Here is a 19,689-nt window from a genome sequence, read left to right as displayed (position 1 = left end):
CTTCAATGCAGTTGTCTGCAAATTTGTGTAGCCAAAACCATTTACTGGTACATTAAAGGTACCAAACCTTTTGAAAGCCCCTAGTATACTTAATATAATTAGAAAAAAAAAGCATATAATGGCGATCTCATGACATTTTATAAGTCACATGAGTGCTGCAGTCTATCAGTGGCGGCTGCAGCACTCACAGTTCCGCCAGATGGAACAGTTCCTGTGAAGGCTGCAGCCCATCAGTAACCACTAATTGGCTGCAGCGTTCATGTAACTTTTTTTTTAATTTTATTTTTAATAAACATTAGCATGAAGTGATAATTATTTATTACAGGTAAAATATCTTTTATTCGTGACTTCTCATGATATCTTCTATTGATGTATTGGTTGTAGAAGCCAAAAGGGTACTTTACACGCTGCGATATTGGTACCGATATCGCTAGCAAGCGTACCCGCCCCCGCCGGTTGTGCGACACGGGCAAATCGCTGCCCGTGGCGCACAACATCGCTAACACCCGTCACACGGACTTACCTTCCCTGCGACGTCGCTCTGGCCGGCGATCCGCCTCTTTTCTAAGGGGGCGGTTCGTGAGGCGTCACAGTGACGTCACACGGCAGCCGTCCAATAGCAGAGGAGGGGCGGAGATGAGCTGCCGGAACGTGCCGCCCACCTCCTTCCTTCCTCATTGCCGGTGGAGGCAGGTAAGGAGATGTTTGTCATTCCTGCGGTGTCACACATAGCGATGTTTGCTGCCTCAGGAACGACGAGCAACATCGTACCTACAGCAGCAACGATATTAAGGAAATGAATGACGTGTCAACGAGCAATGATTTTTCACGTTTTTCTGCTTGTTGATCGTCGCTCATTGGTGTCACACGCTGCAATGTCACTAACTGCATCGGATGTGCGTCACTAACGACGTGACCCCAACGATATATCGTTAGCGATGTCGCAACGTGTAAAGTACCCTAAAGAGTTGCACATTTTTTTCTTTTCTCTCCAATGTCTGATCGTTGCTGGTGAAGATCATGGCGTTCAGCACAGAAATCTTTCACAATTAATTTCCTCTGTGTTAATCTACTTTGCAGAACCCCCTGTGTCCTCACATTTTTTTTAAACTCACTTCCTGACCTTGTATATAATATGGTATTAGGATGTACAACACACATTAAATCATTAAATTCATCATGTAACTGTATCACAAAGAGGAAGTGAAATCCTTTGTGCAATATACTAAACTAGAACATACAAAATAATATTAGCAGCTTCCGCTACATCCTATTCTTACACAATTATTCTCCACACAGCAACAGTTTTACAACTTTCTGACATACAAGTGCTTCTCAATAAATTAGAATATCATCAAAAAGTTAATTTATTTCAATAATTCAATACAATAATGGAACACATACAGTATATTATATAGAGTCATTACACACAGAGGGATCTATTCCTATATATTATATAGTCATTACACACAGAGGGATCTATTCCTATATATTATATAGAGTCATTACACACAGAGGGATCTATTCCTATATATTATATAGAGTCATTATACACAGAGGGATCTAGTCCTATATATTATATAGAGTCATTACACACAGAGGGATCTATTCCTATATATTATATAGAGTCATTACACACAGAGGGATCTATTCCTATATATTATATAGAGTCATTATACACAGAGGGATCTAGTCCTATATATTATATAGAGTCATTACACACAGAGGGATCTATTCCTATATATTATATAGAGTCATTACACACAGAGGGATCTATTCCTATATATTATATAGAGTCATTACACACAGAGGGATCTATTCCTATATATTATATAGAGTCATTATACACAGAGGGATCTAGTCCTATATATTATATAGAGTCATTACACACAGAGGGATCTATTCCTATATATTATATAGCGTCATTACACACAGAGAGATCTATTTCAAGTGGTTATTTCTGTTAATGTTGATGATTATGGCTTACAGAAAATGAAAACCCAAAAGTCATTATCCCAGAAAATTAGAATATTATATAAGACCAACTGAAAAAATGATTTAAAACTCAGAAATGTTGGCGCCTACTGAAAAGTCTGTACAGTAAACGCCTCAATACTTGGTCGGGCTCCTTTTGCATGAATTACTGCATCATCTGGCTAACACGGTACAAAGATATATTTTACCTGCATCAATGTGGCGTGGCCTGGAGGCGATCAGCCTGTGGCACTGCTGAGGTGTTATGGAGGGCCAGGTTGCTTTGATAGCAGCCTTCAGCTCGTCTGCATTGTTGGGTCTGGTGTCTCTCATCTTTTGACAATTCTTTATGTTATTTAGGTCAGGCGAGTTTGCTGGCTAATCAAGCACAGTGATACTGTGGTTATTAAACCAGGTATTGGTACTTTTGGCAGTGTGGACAGGTGCCAAGTCCTGCTGGAAAATGAAATTTCCATCTCCAAAAAGCTTTTCGGGAGAGGGAAGCATGAAGTGCTCTAAAATTTCCTGGTAGACGCCTGTGCTGACTTCGGTCTTGATGGCCTTGATAAAACACAGTGGAGCTACACCAGCAGATGACATGGCTCCCCAAACCATTACTGATTGTGGAAACTTCACACTAGACCTCAGAAGCTTGGATTGTGGCCTCTCCACTCTTCCTCCAGACTCTGGAATATTGGTTTCTAAATGAAATGCAAAATTTACTTTCATCTGAAAACAACTCCTTGGACACTGAGCAACAGTCCAGTTCTATTTCTCCTTGGCCCAGGTAAGACGCTTCTGGCGTTGTCTATTGGTCATGAGTGGCTAGACACAAGGAATGTGACACTTGTAGCCCATGTCCTGGATACGTCTGTGTGTGGTGGCTCCTGAAGCACTGACTCCAGCAGCAGTCCACTCCTTGTGAATCTCCCCCAAATTTTTGAATGGCCTTTTCTTAACAATCCTATCAAGGCTGCGGTTATGATCCAATCAAAAGGTTGGTTGTGCACCTTTTTCTACCACGCTTTTTCCGTCCACTCAACTTCCCATTAATATGCTTGTATACAGCACTCTGCGAACAGCCATCTTCTTTAGCATTGACTTTTTGTGGCTTACCCTCCTTGTTGAATGTGTCAATGACTGCCTTCTGGACATTTGTCAAGTCAGCAGTCTTCCCCATGATTGTGTAGCCTACTGAACCAGGCTAAGGAACCATTTTAAAAGCTTAGGAACCTTTGCAGGTGTTTAGTGATAACTATTCTAATTTTCTGAGAAAATGACTCCAGCCAAGAAAAAAATAATGTTGAAAAAATTAATGTTGCTCCTGGTATCAGCTATGTTGGCTTAGTCCTCGCCCCTTCTGGTAACATGGATATAACGTCAGCAAGGTCCTTCTAGCCACCATGATTTATAGCCACAACCTTCTATAATGGAATTAGCATAAATAATAGGGGGAGGACAGACAGGCAGGGGTCAGGAATCACTATCAAACCCCACCCCAGCTATTCGCTGCTGCCAATAAAAAAAACTGTTAATTTTATAAGCTTTACTTGCTTGTGTTTCAAAAACTATAAATCCTAGCTGACAACTAAAGGTATGTATAGAATCAGCATGATAGCGCCAGTATAGCACTGGCTTTAGGTTATATCGGAAAATCCTGTTCATTGTTGTACTTTAAATCTTAAAACTCTGAACACATAGACTTTTCTTACTTCAACCAGAAAAGTTTGTTTGCCAAGTCAGATTCCATGTGGTGAATGGAACTTTATCGTGGATGGGATAGCGTCATCTAGTGTCAATTCTAGTGTAAGCACTGTACTATTGTACACCCGTGAATAGGGGGTTAACTTATTGCAGCGTCACTGTATCGTGGGTTTTTAAACAACAATCATATTTTTTGTTTTATAAGACCCAACAGATTATAAGACGCCACAAGAGGCAGGGGCGGGGGTGGAGCAGGGTGATGCCACAAGCGGTGCGGCGGGTTTCCTGGATGCTTACGGCGGGCGCTGTGAGGCAGGCAACATCCAGACACTGTCGGCAGTGCGAGCTTCAAAGAAATTATGTCCATAGTCGGTGCATGCGCGGATTGAGCTGTCGGTTCAATGACGAGCCGATATCTCATGTGTACACGTGCCACCTCTGGGCTCCATTTTCCTTAAGTCCACTGCTGAGAGATCAATGGGCCGCAGGCGGCCCATGTGCAGAGGAGATCTTACACACGCACTGACTCCGGGCACCATTATTTTAAGCCTTCACAGCCAACATTTTCAGGATGACCCCTGTCTCACTGCCCACAGCCCAGTGCAGCACACAGCCCACAGCTCTGCCCCTGCCTCCTGTGACTATTCTCCACCCCCCCCCCCCCCCCCGGTAAACTACATTCAGCTTATAAGACGCACCCACCATCTTCCTCCCTAATTTTTGGGAGGAAAAGTGTATTTTATAATCCGAAAAATTTGGGTAAATAATAAAATAAATATAGCTCCGCTACTTTGCAGATTTTTACCTATCGCGGGGGTCTCTAGAACGTAACTCCTGCTATAGGTGAGAGATCACTGTACTGTGGTCTTGGCCACACTATACCTGGGTTCCATGTTAGATGGGTATATTCTGGCCTGGAGGGGTATATTTTGCCCTAGGCTAAACCTTGGCGTATAGTTTGGCTTAGGACATTTTATCTGGCCTTGACCAAACTATACCCTGGCATAATCTGTGAAGAGGTTAATTTGGCCTTCTACACCGGTAATTCACATATACATTATAAACAATGAACAGAGTCAGACACTATCTTTTCCTTTGAAGCATCTAATGAGCGAGTGCCAAGATTTTTGTGAAGAGAGGGGAAGCAAGGTGAACTGTTACATCTTCTCTTGTGTTTGCTGGATCCTTTCTTATATGCTGTATAAAGAGGTGTTACCTGTCATTGCAATCCTTCCTCTGTTGATAATGAAACTGCTGTAAAGCCTTCCTAAAAGGATAAGAGTCAAACATTATAACAATATTAGCCAGTGTGTAAATTCAAAGATTTGTATTATTTTTCTTTTTCAAATAAAGATCGTGGCAAAAAAAAAAAAAATAATTTCCCAACGAAATGTTAATAATACAAAATCCCAATTTAAACTAGAGGTAATTTTCTGACAACATATTCCATTTAAATTATTTTACCTCTGTAACTTTTTTTATTTTGCACCCGGCATATACTAGTTGGGACACATGTATCAATGCATCAAATGTCATAAATTGACTGTTTTCATATTGGATGTAAAAGACATATTATATACTACTCGTTATACATTTATCAATTTTGTAGCTTACACATGAGCTGTATTTATGATCAAATTATGTTTTTTGGGACACTACTACAGTCCAAAATTTTTCTGTCTTGTCCTCAATTGAATGTGGCTGGAAGAAAGGGGCCAGCTGATGTCTGAATAAGGCTATGTGCGCACAGTGCGTTTTTCGCGGCGTTTTTGCGCGTTTTTCGGGTGCGTTTTTGGCCTCAAAACTGCAGGACTTTGCTTCCCCAGCAAAGTCTATGAGTTTTCATTTTTGCTGTCCGCACACATCTGTTTTTTTTACCTGCGTTTTTGAGTTAAAAAAAAAAAATGGACATGTCAGTTCTTTCCTGCGTTTTTCTGTGTTTTCCGCCCATGCAATGCATTTGAAAAACGCAGCAAAACGCAGAGATCAAAAACGCAGCAAAACGCAGCCAAAAACGCACCAAATCGCGGCAAAAAACGCATGCGTTTTTGATGCGTTTTTTCGACGCAGGTGCGTTTTTGTGCGTTTTTAGTGGCCAAAAACGCACAAAAACGCCGCGTCAAAAAGACGCAGTGTGCGAACCTAGCCTAAGGCTACATGCGCACGCTGCTTTTTTCCTGCTTTTTTGCTGCTTTTTTGGCTGCAGTTTTGTTGTCAGAACTTTCTGACATTTGACTTCCCAGCAAAGTTTATAAGAAGTCAGATTTGTCATGCGCACGTTGCAGTTTATTTGTCAGCGTTTTATTTGTCAAAGGTTTGTGACAAATAAAATGCAGCATGTTCATTCTTCCTGCGTTTTTGTCAACATTTGTCACAAAAACGCAGCAAAAACGCAGGGTGTGAAAAACGCACCAAAAACGCACCGAAAACGCACCAAAAACGCACTAAAAAAGCACCTAAAATTACATGTGTTTTTTGTGACATTTCCAGGCTCTCTCTGACAAGGTGCAGTTTTGGCTGCATTTTGGCTGTAGTTTTGGCTGCAGTTTGTGAACACAAAAAGATGCAGCGTGCGCATGTAACCTAACACTCCTAGGCTACATGCGCACGCTGCTTTTTTTCCTGCTTTTTTGCTGCTTTTTTGGCTGCAGTTTTGTTGTCAGAACTTTCTGACATTTGACTTCCCAGCAAAGTCTATGAGAAGTCAGATTTGTCATGCGCACGTTGCAGTTTATTTGTCAGCGTTTTATTTGTCAAAGGTTTGTGACAAATAAAATGCAGCATGTTCATTTGTCCTGCGTTTTTGTCAACATTTGTCACAAAAACGCAGCAAAAACGCAGGGTGTGAAAAACGCAGCAAAAACGCACCTAAAATTACATGCGTTTTTTGTGACATTTGCAGGCTCTCTCTGACAAGGTGCAGTTTTGGCTGCATTTTGGCTGCAGTTTTGGCTGCAGTTTTGGCTGCAGTTTGTGAACACAAAAAGATGCAGCGTGCGCATGTAGCCCTAATCACTACAATGGGATTTATGTCATCTATGGCGGAATCTCACACTTTGGAGCCACTTTTTTATTATTCTAATATATTTACTAAAATAAAAATTAAGTAAGGCAGTTTTCATTTGTTCAAAATTCACAGTCTGAGTACGGGCCCTGATGTGCAGACTAGCAGGAGGTCTAATAAGCAGGGATGGATTTATCATTCGTGCAACCTGTGCAGAGGCCCAGGAGGTACCGTAAAGGGGTCCACACCTACCTCCAAAGCCTGTGGAATTGTGCATTATGATGAGATATTTTGGCTGCAAATGGACAATATATTTTTCTTGCACAGGAGCCCTTTTCTGTGTCCACCATTGCTTATAAATATATGAGGCTATTCAGTTTGGGTGTGGGCACCCATGGCTGGTCCTGGTATCGTAATCCATACTCAAATCGTGAATGTTGGATGCGTGTAACTGGTCTTATTTTGAAAAGCGTTTTACGACTACAGTCCTTATCCTTTCAATTCTCACAAGGTTGAATTTTGTAGGTAAGCAAGTAGTCGGGTGGGGTAGGGAAGCCAGAGGGGTGGAAGCCTGGCAATATGATGGTCGGACTAGACTATACATGGTTTGCTTGTAGTCTATTGCCAAAGAGACCACTAGGTACACATAGGAGCTGTAAATACAAAGCGGTAAGGGATTTTTTTTTCCAATTTAAAGTTTTATTAAATTTTTCAAAAACATACATGAGAAAAACACAGAGCCGTGCTGTAACGAATAGCACTCATCGAAAGTCTTCAAAATATCATGGGTTTCATAATGAAATATCGAAGATTACAATAATACATGAATAATCGTTTAAAACCCTATAAAATAGTAAAACAAAGGAGAAAGCTAAAGAAAAGAGACAGTTATGAGATGTAAAGAGGAAAAAGCGGGTCAGAGAAAGAAGTGAAAGGATAGGAAGTAGGACGCTGCCACCGGGACTGATGCCTCGTCTATTGGACCAAGACTTATCAAAAGGGTGGTATATTATCTGAAGAATAATGGGGCCAGGGTACCTGTCTTCCGGGAGTTAGATTAATTCCAGAAATTTTTTACCCGAGAGGAATGATTCCCACTGAAACCATTTGGTGGCCGTCTCCACTGTTTGCCCACGTGATTGGGCCATCACGATTTCCATTCGGTGAATCACATTCACCTCCATTACCCACTCATCCAGCGTCGGTGGGATAGGGTCCTTCCAATGACGTGGAATCACTGTCTTGGCAGCCTGGAGAAGGTGACCTAAAATGGATTTTTTATAGACCTTTTGGGATATGTCAAACATATATAGTAAGACTGCTTCTGGGCGGCTTGGGACTACAGTCCCGGTGACCTCTTGGATGGCTGCTAGTACTTTATTCCAAAACACCGACAAGCTCAGGCAGTACCACCAGATGTGTGACATGGTGCCTCCCTGCACTCCACAGTGCCAGCACGTATCAGGGACTTCGGAACACCACGAATGAAGAGATTTCGGGACCCTGTACCACCTAGAAAGTATTTTATAGCTGGTTTCTTGCATCCTGGTGGCTACCACTGACCTATGGGTTAGACGGAAACAGCGCTCCCATTGACTCCTAGGGAACGTCTGATTGAGCTCTGCTTCCCAAGCCGCACAGAAGCGAGGGGGGGACGTCTCCGCCGCGCTTGTCATAAACTTGTACACCCTTGATATTGCATGGCGCGTATAAGAAGACCCACTACAAAGGTTTTCAAAAGGTGTTTGGGGCGGATAGTGGGCCATGACAGTGTCTTGGGAGGTTATGAAGTGTTTGAGTTGGGCATATTCAAAATGGAACTGCAGTTTGAAGTTGCGATTCTCTACAATCTCCCGGAGCGGAAGGAGGGAACCCCCCGGGGCCATCTGGTTTAATCTCAGGGGGTTTAGTTTCATGCTGCCCAGAAAATTATTGGATGATGCTCCCGGCAGGAACTCTGGATTGTCAGTCAGTGGTATAAGGGGTCCTCTAAGCTGGATCATAAGGTTGCGTGATGACATTGAGTGTATCGTTTTCAATGTTTGTTTGGTGCTGTAGGACATCTCAATTTTATGTTTGGTGAGCAGAGGCCAGGTCCACGGCAGGGTCGGAATTGATAAAGGGCACAAATCTTGCGCCAGACCAACCCAGAGCTTAGACCCCGAGCAGTGCAGAAGGTCCAGAACCCTGGCGTAAGCGGCTGCCATGTAGTATCGCCTACAATCAGGCAAACCCGCTCCTCCTGCGTTCTTGGTCCTAGTTAAGACACTGCATCTCAAGCGAGCCCGCTTCTTGGACCAAACAAATTGATTGAATAAGCGTTGTGTCTTGGCCCAGTATGCTGCCGGGATGTAGACCGGAACCGTCTGTATTAAGTACAACAGTCGTGGCAAGGCCGTCATCCTGAGAGCGCTGATCCTGCCAAACCACGACAAAGTACCTTTTTGCCATGAGGCCAAATCTCCCTCGAGCCTTGACAGAAAAGTTTGATAATTTAATTGAAAAAGCCTGGTCGGGTCGGCAGGGATCTTTATGCCCAAATATCCAATACTGCCGTGGGGTGGCAATCGGAAGGGAAAATTATGTTTAAGAGCATTTACCACTGTTAGGGGCAGAGAGACATTTAGGGCTTCCGATTTATCAAAATTGATTTTGAAGTTGGACCATTTGCTGAAGCGGTTTAGCTCCAGTAGTAGAGACGGGAGGGATGTAAGAGGGTTACAAAGATAAATAAGGAGATCATCGGCAAACGCGGCACCATTTATGCTCCTGGTTGGCAATCTTAATACCCTGTATGTCCGGGTTATTCCTGATGGCCGATAACAGATGCTCCATTACTAGAACATAAAGTAAAGGTGAGAAGGGACAATCTTGCTGGGTCCCGTTCCGGATGGAGAAGGGTTTCGACAGAGTGCCATTGATCTTAAGATATGCAGTCGGGGAATGATATAAGGCCATAATCTTGGATGAGAAAACGGGTCCCAGGCCTATATGCTCCAGTGTCTGTGAGAGTGACTGCCATGAGACTCTGTCGAAAGCCTTCTCGGCATCCAAAGATAGCAACATCAGAGAAAGTTTTTTAGTGTGTGCGTGTTGGATTAGGTCTAGGGTCTTTATGGTATTGTCCCTCGCCTCCCTACCCGGTACAAACCCGACCTGATCTAAATGAATCAGGTCAGGAAGCAGAGGGCTCAATCTATTTGCCAAAAGCTTGGCGTAGATTTTTAAATCAACATTGAGGAGTGATATCGGTCTGAAACTGCTACATGCCGTGGGGTCTTTTCCCGCTTTACGGATCAGGAAAATATGGGCAGTGGTGGAATGAGGCGGGAAAGGGACAGAGTCCGAAATTGAATTGAAGGAAAGAAGCATTAAGGGAGCTACCTGCTCCGCAAAGGCCTTGTAAAATTTGGCAGGGAATCCGTCGGGTCCAGGACTCTTGTTACCCGGTGTGTCGCGGATCACCGTCAACAAATCATTCAGTAAGAATGGCCTTTCCAGATCCTCGATTATGGAGCTACTAAGACGCCGAAAAGGTGAGGGCATTGAGGGGCATCCGTCCCTCGGCTCAGGGGGCTCGACAGGTAAATTATATAACTTGGAATAGAAATCATGAAAAGTATTAGATATGTCAGGGGTGGCATAGAGCAATTTGTCGTGTGAGTTCTTGATGCAAGGTATAAGGGTGTGGGCTCTCATTTCTCCCAGCGCATTAGCCAACAGCCTGCCTGGCTTGTCCCCAAACTCATAAAATCTCCCCTTTCCTACCTGTAATAGGCGCTTATATGAGGAATCCAATAGTTTTTTAACCTCTATCCTGGCCTGAAGAAGAGCCTGTAAATTTGCGGCTAATAAGGCTCGCTTGTGGATGAGCTCCCGTTCAGAAACCCTGCGGAGAGCTTTTACCATATCTTGGGCCCGTTCTTTTTTGATTCGGGACCCATGTTTAATAAAAATACCTCGTATGACACATTTCAATGCTTCCCACTTATAAGTGGGGGCTGTGTCATCTATTGAGTGGTCCTCTACAAACCTTGTGATAGAGGACTGAACATCTGTAACACAGAGCTCATCCAGCAGCAACGACTCGTTCAGCCGCCACGACCCTCTGGGGGCCTGGAGGGAGGGAATCTCAATTGTACAATAGACCGGTGCATGGTCTGACCACAATATGCTATCCATCCTAGTGTGCTGAATCCAAGGGAGAGCATTGTGCTGTAATAATATGTAGTCTATGCGACTATATGAGTCTTGGGTATGGGAATAGAAACTATAGTCTCTGTCGGACGGATGTTTCAGTCTCCAGGTGTCGAACAGTTGAATGCGCAATAGAGCTTTTTTGATCCGTTTAATGGTGGTGTAAGCAATGTTAGATTTCCCCTTGGAGTTATCCAAAGTGGGGTCAAGGGTGACATTGAGGTCGCCACATAAAATAACTGTACCTTGTATCAGGGGGATTGCAACGTCCACCAGACGTGTAACAAAGCTGTCCTGTTTTTGATTTGGAGCGTATGCATTAATGATTGTGAGTGTTTGGTCCCCCACCCTCAGTGAGAGGATAATATATCTTCCAAGACTATCTGTCGTGCACTTTAGGATTTGATGTGGGAGGGATTTATGGATAGCTATCGCCACACCCTTAGAGCGGGAATCCGGGTTGTCTGAGGATACCCATGTCTGATAATACTTATTTTTAAGAATGGGGCCGTGTCCTTGTTTGAAATGGTTCTCCTGAAAACACACCATGCTCACCTCCCGTTTATGAAGGTGGTACAATATCTGCGATCGTTTCTCCGGAACATTGAGGCCCCTGGCATTGAAAGAAGCGATAGTTAGGTCCGCCATCTATAAGAGAGTGAGACATTAGAGATATATGAGAAAGGGGATCGAACACGATCAGCCCGGCCGCCAAAGAAAGGGAGAGGAAGAGATTTTATATGGGTAGAGTATAGCGGGGAAGAAAACAAAAAGAGCATCCGGTAAAAAGACCTTGCACAGTAACCTAAGTCCGAACAAACGTTCCTAGGAAACATATCCGCCTTGTCTAGGCAGGACAGGGGATCCCGACCTATTTGGGGAAAAAGGATGTCAGACATAACCAAGTAGAGCTCTGGATATACTAAAAACATTAGAGATAACCATAAATACCGGCAAAAGAATTAAATGCTGATATAATATGGGCAGTGGATAAACTTTAAAGCAACAAGTAAAAGTCATTTTGCTTTGAATATCTGTAGATAAGATAGGTCATAGAGGTGTACGCAGCCTCTGAGCCTCTCTATGTCGGGTAACGAGGGCGACTCGCCCCACGGCCCTGTTCTCCTCTCGGAGGTAGCCCCCTGTTGGACCCAGAAGGTGGAGTTGGTCTGGTATAGGCGGGTCTTTCCCTGGGGACCCAGGGCTGGAGTAGAGTAAGTGGCCAGGCCGCGATGGGAATTGCGGGCAGGCCCAAGTTCTTGGTGAACGCCGGGACATCCTCTGGGGAGCGCAGGAGAGTCCTTCTGTACCGATAATGAGAATGGGAATCCCCACCGGAACGGTAGTCCCTTTTCTTTTAAGACATCCAGGAGGGGCTTGAGGGTAGCACGTTGGGCTAGGGTGTGTCTTGAGAGGTCTGGCATGATGCGGATGGCATAGCCGTTGTATGTTAGGTTCGGTTTCTTCCTGGCTGCTTGTAAAATGGCCTCCTTTGCCGCAAAGAAATGCACCCTGCACACAACATCCCTTGGGCGGGGGTCCTCTGGATCCGGGGGGGTGTAGGGCCCTATGGGCTCTGTCAAGCTCTAGAGGGGTTCCTGGTGGCTTCTTTAACAGTTTGTTAAAAATGGAACGGAGGACAGTAGGAATATCAGGGGCCGCAATTGATTCAGGAAGACCTCTAATACGTAGATTGTTCCTTCTATTTCTGTTTTCTTGATCATCTACGTGTTGTTGAAGGGCAAATAATTGCTTAGATTGATTCATCACTGTCTCTTGGATGGATTGAATAGAGACTTGAGAAGTTGATTGCTGCTCGGTAAGGGTATCAACCCTATGAGTAAGTGAAGAGAGATCAGACCGCAGTTGGATAAATTCCTGTTTACATTCTGCCACCACTTGATTAGCCAGTGCTGCAATGTCGTTTTTGGTGGGGATTGCTTGTAACAGTGCTCGCAGATCTGCCAAGGATGCCGGGCGATCTTCACTCGTCGAGGCGGCAGTATGAGACATATTGGGGTATGCATAAAAAGAGTCCTGTATAGCTGGGCCATATATCATTTTCTGTGTATTTTGGGGGTTGTTCATGCCCTCCCATAGCGGTGGCCCGGCTACAAGACGGCGTGGGGGAGCTCCCAGTGCCATAGGCCCTTTGTTCATTGGTATCAAAGTGCCCCCATCCAGAACCCCGTCTGTGGCAATCTGGCTCTCGGCCCAGGAGGATCCCGTGCACCAACTGTCTGGAGAGGTGGGGGGCACCTCCTTTTGAGGTATCCCCCAGAATTCAGCAGTCGCCACCATAGACTCATGCGGTCCTCCTCCGTCCCCAGGTCCCCCTGGTGTTCGCGTGGCCCCTGGTGAAGGAGTGTGGTTCGTGCCATTGCCATCACTCCTGGTATGGACCCCTTTCAGCATGTCTCCCCTCCACCCCTGTACCTGTAATTGTGGGCCAGGCAGTCTTTCAGGGGTGTCTGCTCCTGCCTCCTCGCTGGAATCAGGCGCCCCTGTGTGAGAGGCTGGCAGCTCCTGGACTTCAGCCGCACTGCGCGGCGTCTGATTCTTCAGTGCCCAGGGCTGCAGCGGTGAGTCGTCACCTGGGCCCGGGCACGTGTGCACTCCACGCTCGTGCGGCGCAGCTTTCCAGACTCCGCTGGCGCCAGCAACTGTGACTGTAAGTTGTGTGCACTCCCCGGTCCCATCGGCAACGCGTTGGGGTGTGGGGCAGGCAAGGTCGCGGTCGCGGGTGTCCCGTCCTCCAACACCGATCCTCCAGGCCGCGTCGCAGGTAGGCGGGTGCCATCTTGGAATGGCGCGGGCAGACTCACCGCTCCTCCCGCCGCGGGGTTCTTGACTGTGTGCACCGCCACTGTGGGTCCCTCGGTGGGACTATTTACATCCCTGGGGGGTCTCTGCTGCGTCATCCCTCCTCTGGGTCTCCAGCATTCCCGTACTCTCGGGCACCAGGACAGGAGCAGGGACCGGTTCAGGCTCTGCAGGCCGCAGTTCATGCTCCGGCTGTGGAGGTGCCCCAGACTTCCTGGAGGGGGTGAAATAAGCCCCAATATTGTGCTGGAGTGCAGGGGGCCGACTTGGGGTGTTGGGCTTACTCTTTTTGGCAGTAGATTTGCCCATTTTTCATGTAAAAGCCGGCTTTATGGGGGATTGTATAGAGGAGCTCCAGAAAAGCACGTCCTCACTCAGCCATGTCTAGCTCCGCCCCGGTAAGGGATTTTTTATTAAAACTAATTGCAAAATTATTTAATTTTTACTTTTAAGGTATCTCTGAACAATTAGATAATTTGCTTTTAATGATGAACATAATTAAACCACAGCTGAAATCACCAGAGGTATATTACTAGAGAAACCACCATATGTATATAATTACCTCTAAAAAAACCTTTTATTATTTATCTAATTAAAATAGACACATAGAGCGTCCTTTCAAACAACATAGAACATAGACCAAGAATTGTGTCGGTGAGTTCTAAGTAGGTATAGGATCGACGTAGTGAGGAATTAATGAGATATCAATAGTTTTGAAGTAGGCTTAATGATGCTAAGACACAGATAATTTTTTGGCATCCTCCATTCCAGGTGGCTGACGCTTACTCTCCCTATAACTACTTAGCAAAGTATCCACCACCAAATGAGGTGTAAAGGAAAGTGAGAGACAAACCACATACACACAATACAACAATTGCGTTAAATATAATATGGTTTCTAACTAGTGCTAAATTCCTAGTTATAGATATAACTAGAAAATAGATAGAATTTTAGGAATAGTCAATGGGCCCACTTAAGGCTATGTGCACACGTTGCGTTTTTTCCCGCGGAAACGCTGCGTTTAGAACCGCAGCGTTTCAGTGCCAAATTGCATGCGTTCAGCTTCCCCAGCAAAGTCTATGGGAAAGCCGAAAAATCAATGTGTCGCGGGCGGGGAGGAGGGTGTCAGGACACTACGCTCACCCCTTCTGCTCGGGTCCGGCAGCTGCTCAGTGGTGGCTCGAGCGGTGGGCCGGATCCCGGGGTTCCTCGAGCGACACTCCTCGCCCGTGAGTGAAAGGGGGGTTGTTTGTGGTTGGGTGTAGGGGATTTGTTATAGTTCGTGACGCCACCCACGGTGGTGGTGATTTCACCACCGCTGCTCAATTCGGGGGTCCCGGGGATGGTGATGCGGAGCAGCCAGGTGTTGTGTTGCCCCTCCGTGGGTAGGGGTTGGTGATCCCGGGGCCCGGTGGTGGAGAAGGAGGTGCGGGGCCTGGTGGGCGCAGGGACGCGGGGGCAGCGCTGTGCCTTGCGGCACTGTGGTACTCACTCAGCCTGAGACACGGACACTGTTTGTACGGTAAACCAACGGCTGGTAGGACGGTCCCACAGACGGCTGCACCTGCACTCCCGGTAGGTGACGGTGATGTCCCTCTTCCTTGCACCTATGTTGACTGATGGTAGCGGTGGATTCCCTCCGGTTACCCGCTCCCCGACTGCAATCTGGGCCGGAGGAGCTCTACACTTTGCCCGCAGGCGCTGGCCCTGGGGAAACTGGTGCCCTGGCGGTGGCGGTGTCTCCCCCGTACTGGTTGGGCTGTTGCCGTCAATCGGGACTTGACTGTTGGGGGATCTACGTCCCCTTCACTGACGGATTCGGCAAATTTGGCGACTCCTAGCCTTGCCGGGGTCCGAGAGGCCCCTGCCCTGGTGCTGACTGTCCTTCGGAACACTGCTCCAGACCACCGGGCACACAGCCAACGGGGTCCTTCCAGGAACTTCCAAACGGTCCCCCTCCAGACAGTCACCGCCGTCGCTGACCTTGCTGTTCTGGCCCTACACAGAGCTGGACCCTTCAGGCTTTCTTTCCTTCTGTCACTTTACTCCCTTTCGCTACTTTCACTTAGTTGTTTACTCCTTCACTCCCCTAACTGTTCTGCCTGGTTTTCCCGCCTCCAGAGTTGTGAGCTCCTCGGTGGGCGGAGCCAACCGCCTGGCCCACCCCCTGGTGTGCATCAACAGACTCCTGGAGGAAGGCAACAAGGATTTCTGGTTAGCATTGGTGTGCCTACCTGGAGTGTGGGGTGTGGTGGTGTTGTGACCTGTGTCCCCTGGCTTGCCCAGGGCGACACATTCCCCCTTAGCAAAATGCAGACCGTCCGCGGGCTGCCGTCCTACACCGGTTTTATTTTTCTGTAAAAAGGGGATAACAGGGTTAAGCAAAACATAAATACATTTTTAATCAAAATTCTTCCCAAAACGGGAGGCACATTTACTTAAACGTTGCAACGGTTTACGGTTACGGTTTCCGCTCTCTCCCACCCAAGCAACCTGGCCCTGATGCTGCCCCTAAAGCCCAGGCAGCACCCCTTGACCCACAGTCCAGCACAAGTTACCCGAGCGGGATCTGTCCTTCCCTCCAGAGGGTAGCCACCGGTTCCTTTGGTGGCTGGGCCCCAGCCTGCTCTGCTCAGGGCCCTCCCTCCAACCTGCCTCTCCGGAGACGGTATTGCGGAAACGGTAACGGTAACCAACATATTTACAAGCCACTTAACGTTTGTGGTGCCCTGCAAGTTCACGGGCTTGTCCATGGATAGTTCCCATGCATTTTAAACGGTCCCCACGGGGACAACGGTGCCGGCTCCTGCCGGTTCAATCACAAAGCAAATCAGGTGAAACAACTCAGTATAATCATTTTCTTCTTATCATTTCAAACTTTTAAACAAAATGGTGGTCCCAACGGGGACGGTGCAACGGGCATCCGCTGCCCTACTGGGTGTCCTCGTCCTCCTCACCCGGCTCGGGGCGGAAGGACACGGCTACTAGCTCCTCCAGTGCATAGCAAGCACGGTGTGGAAGAGCGGCCCGATACCCGTTGCCCCCGGTTCGGGGAACATAAGTGGCCTCCATGCCAGGCAGGGCAACGACCTCCTCCTCTTCTTCCGACACCGGCTCAGTGTCAGGCCCGGGGTCGCTATCTTCTGCCCCCGCCGCAGTCACAAAGGGAGGCACACCCGATGGGCCAGGTGCGGTGCAGCACGCGAGTGCGTAGGACGGAGGTAACACAGGAGCCAGGGGCAGACCGGGTCCCTCAGCCGCAGCGACCGGTCCCTCGGGGACACAGGGGCGTGGGCCATTCTCCAGCTCCTCCATCACGGCCTCCACTCCATACACTCGCGCCACAGCAACTAGCGCTTCCACCTCCGCGGCCCACTGCTCCATCAGCCCGTCGATCTGACTCCGATAGTGACGGCAGATCCCCGCCGCCCGGGCCCTCAGCCATGCCGCTGTTCCGGACACCGGCTCGGTAGTCTCTGCAGGACTAGGTGGAGCGGACATTTTCCGTTAGGGTCGATGGACCGGGGGAGTCCCAGTGTGTTTGTTGCGACGCCACACTTACATGCGTCCAGCCGCCATCGCGTCCCCCTTAGCTCTTTCCTGCTCCTCCTCTCTCGGGGCGGGGTTTTGGCCTTCGCGCCTCTACTGCTCGAGAAGACGCTCGAGCGGGAACTTTTCGCGCCAAAGATGGCGGCTTCTGAAATTTTTCTGCCGGATACCTCCGGCGGTAACAAGGCGCACCTCTACCAGACGGCAGAGCGGTAAGATCCTGTTCGTGACGCCAAGTTGTCGCGGGCGGGGAGGAGGGTGTCAGGACACTACGCTCACCCCTTCTGCTCGGGTCCGGCAGCTGCTCAGTGGTGGCTCGAGCGGTGGGCCGGATCCCGGGGTTCCTCGAGCGACACTCCTCGCCCGTGAGTGAAAGGGGGGTTGTTTGTGGTTGGGTGTAGGGGATTTGTGATAGTTCGTGACGCCACCCACGGTTGTGGTGATTTCACCACCGCTGCTCAATTCGGGGGTCCCGGGGATGGTGATGCGGAACAGCCAGGTGTTGTGTTGCCCCTCCGTGGGTAGGGGTTGGTGATCCCGGGGCCCGGTGGTGGAGAAGGAGGTGCGGGGCCTGGTGGGCGCAGGGACGCGGGGGCAGCGCTGTGCCTTGCGGCACTGTGGTACTCACTCAGCCTGAGACACGGACACAGTTTGTATGGTAAACCAACGGCTGGTAGGACGATCCCACAGACGGCTGCACCTGCACTCCCGGTAGGTGACGGTGATGTCCCTCTTCCTTGCACCTATGTTGACTGATGGTAGCGGTGGATTCCCTCCGGTTACCCGCTCCCCGACTGCAATCTGGGCCGGAGGAGCTCTACACTTTGCCCGCAGGCGCTGGCCCTGGGGAAACTGGTGCCCTGGCGGTGGCGGTGTCTCCCCCGTACTGGTTGGGCTGTTGCCGTCAATCGGGACTTGACTGTTGGGGGATCTACGTCCCCTTCACTGACGGATTCGGCAAATTTGGCGACTCCTAGCCTTGCCGGGGTCCGAGAGGCCCCTGCCCTGGTGCTGACTGTCCTTCGGAACACTGCTCCAGACCACCGGGCACACAGCCAACGGGGTCCTTCCAGGAACTTCCAAACGGTCCCCCTCCAGACAGTCACCGCCGTCGCTGACCTTGCTGTTCTGGCCCTACACAGAGCTGGACCCTTCAGGCTTTCTTTCCTTCTGTCACTTTACTCCCTTTCGCTACTTTCACTTAGTTGTTTACTCCTTCACTCCCCTAACTGTTCTGCCTGGTTTTCCCGCCTCCAGAGTTGTGAGCTCCTCGGTGGGCGGAGCCAACCGCCTGGCCCACCCCCTGGTGTGCATCAACAGACTCCTGGAGGAAGGCAACAAGGATTTCTGGTTAGCATTGGTGTGCCTACCTGGAGTGTGGGGTGTGGTGGTGTTGTGACCTGTGTCCCCTGGCTTGCCCAGGGCGACACAAATGCACACACTGCGTTTCTAAACGCTGCGTTTTGGATGCCCAAAATCGGTGCGGAAAAAGAAGCAGCATGTCACTTCTTTTGTGCGTTGTAGCTGCGTTCTCCACCCATTGAAATCAATGATCTGGGTCAGAACGCAGCTACACCGCAGTTCGCTGCATTTTTGTTGCGGTCCGCATGCTTTATCGGCATACAGAACGCAGGCATTTTTACCTGGAAGTGAGGTCAAGAGGTTTCCTGTTGACCTCACTTCCTGGCTAAGTTCAGGAAAGCCGGAGTCGCCAAAGTGCCCGCCCCGACCCCCAACCCCCTCCCGAAAATCCAAGACGGCCGCGCGCACAGCAGCGCACCGGCCGCCCTACTCCTCTGTTTCTGTTGCATGTGCCATAACACATGCGACAGAAAACTGCTCCCCAGCCCTGCCAGGTCACCCCCTATTCCCGCCCGGTGTCCCCCGGTAACCCCCGTACCTGTCACAGCGCTGATCCCCCGCGGCCCCTCCCTCCTTCACAGCAGACGCCGGTCACACGTGCAGAGCGGCTGACAGCTCAGCTTCCTGCTTTGCTAGACGCTGGCTCACTGCTCGTGACCCGCCCCAGGGCCGTGGGGTACTCGGTTCCGGGTGTTGGTTAATGGGATTATGTCACGGGGGCCTGTGCCCGGTTACGTGGCCCTGGTGGTCGCTGAAAGTCAATAAATAATAAAAAAAAAAAAAAAAAAATAAAATAAATAAAAAAAAATAATAAAGAAAAAAAAAAATAAAAAAAAAATAAATAAATAAAAGTATTTCGTGACGCTACCTACGGTTCCAGTATGGTTACTGGGGCTGCAGGTCAGACCTCTGGGATGAAGGTTAGGCAGTTGTTTACGCTTCCCGTAGGTGAAGCGGGGTCCCCAGGGCAGTTTTAGTAGTACACAGATATGGCGGTTTTTCTTCACAGCCTTTTCAACTGTCACTTTAGTGCAGCAGCCTATGGCTCCTCAGATGAAGAAATAAAGTGCATCACA

General features: G+C 48.3%; 1 protein-coding gene across 1 annotated transcript in view; it reads right to left on the bottom strand.

Annotated features, from left to right (window-relative positions):
• The window catches only part of LOC142312626 (uncharacterized), a 53,685-nt gene extending 45,819 nt beyond the window's left edge, over positions 1-7,866 (bottom strand). The window contains exons 1-2 of the mRNA XM_075351622.1: positions 7,761-7,866; positions 4,895-4,945 (exon numbers count right to left, since the gene is read on the bottom strand). Coding sequence (XP_075207737.1) covers positions 4,895-4,945; positions 7,761-7,866 — 157 coding nt within the window. The remainder of the gene's footprint in view (positions 1-4,894; positions 4,946-7,760) is intronic.
• Between the last annotated feature and the right edge of the window lie 11,823 nt (positions 7,867-19,689).

Source organism: Anomaloglossus baeobatrachus, chromosome 5 (genome assembly GCF_048569485.1).
Source record: "Anomaloglossus baeobatrachus isolate aAnoBae1 chromosome 5, aAnoBae1.hap1, whole genome shotgun sequence".
In the NCBI taxonomy this organism is placed as follows: Eukaryota; Metazoa; Chordata; class Amphibia; order Anura; family Aromobatidae; genus Anomaloglossus; species Anomaloglossus baeobatrachus.
The sequence above is the reverse complement of the archived record's forward strand: the minus strand, read 5'-3'. Positions and strand labels throughout refer to the sequence as shown.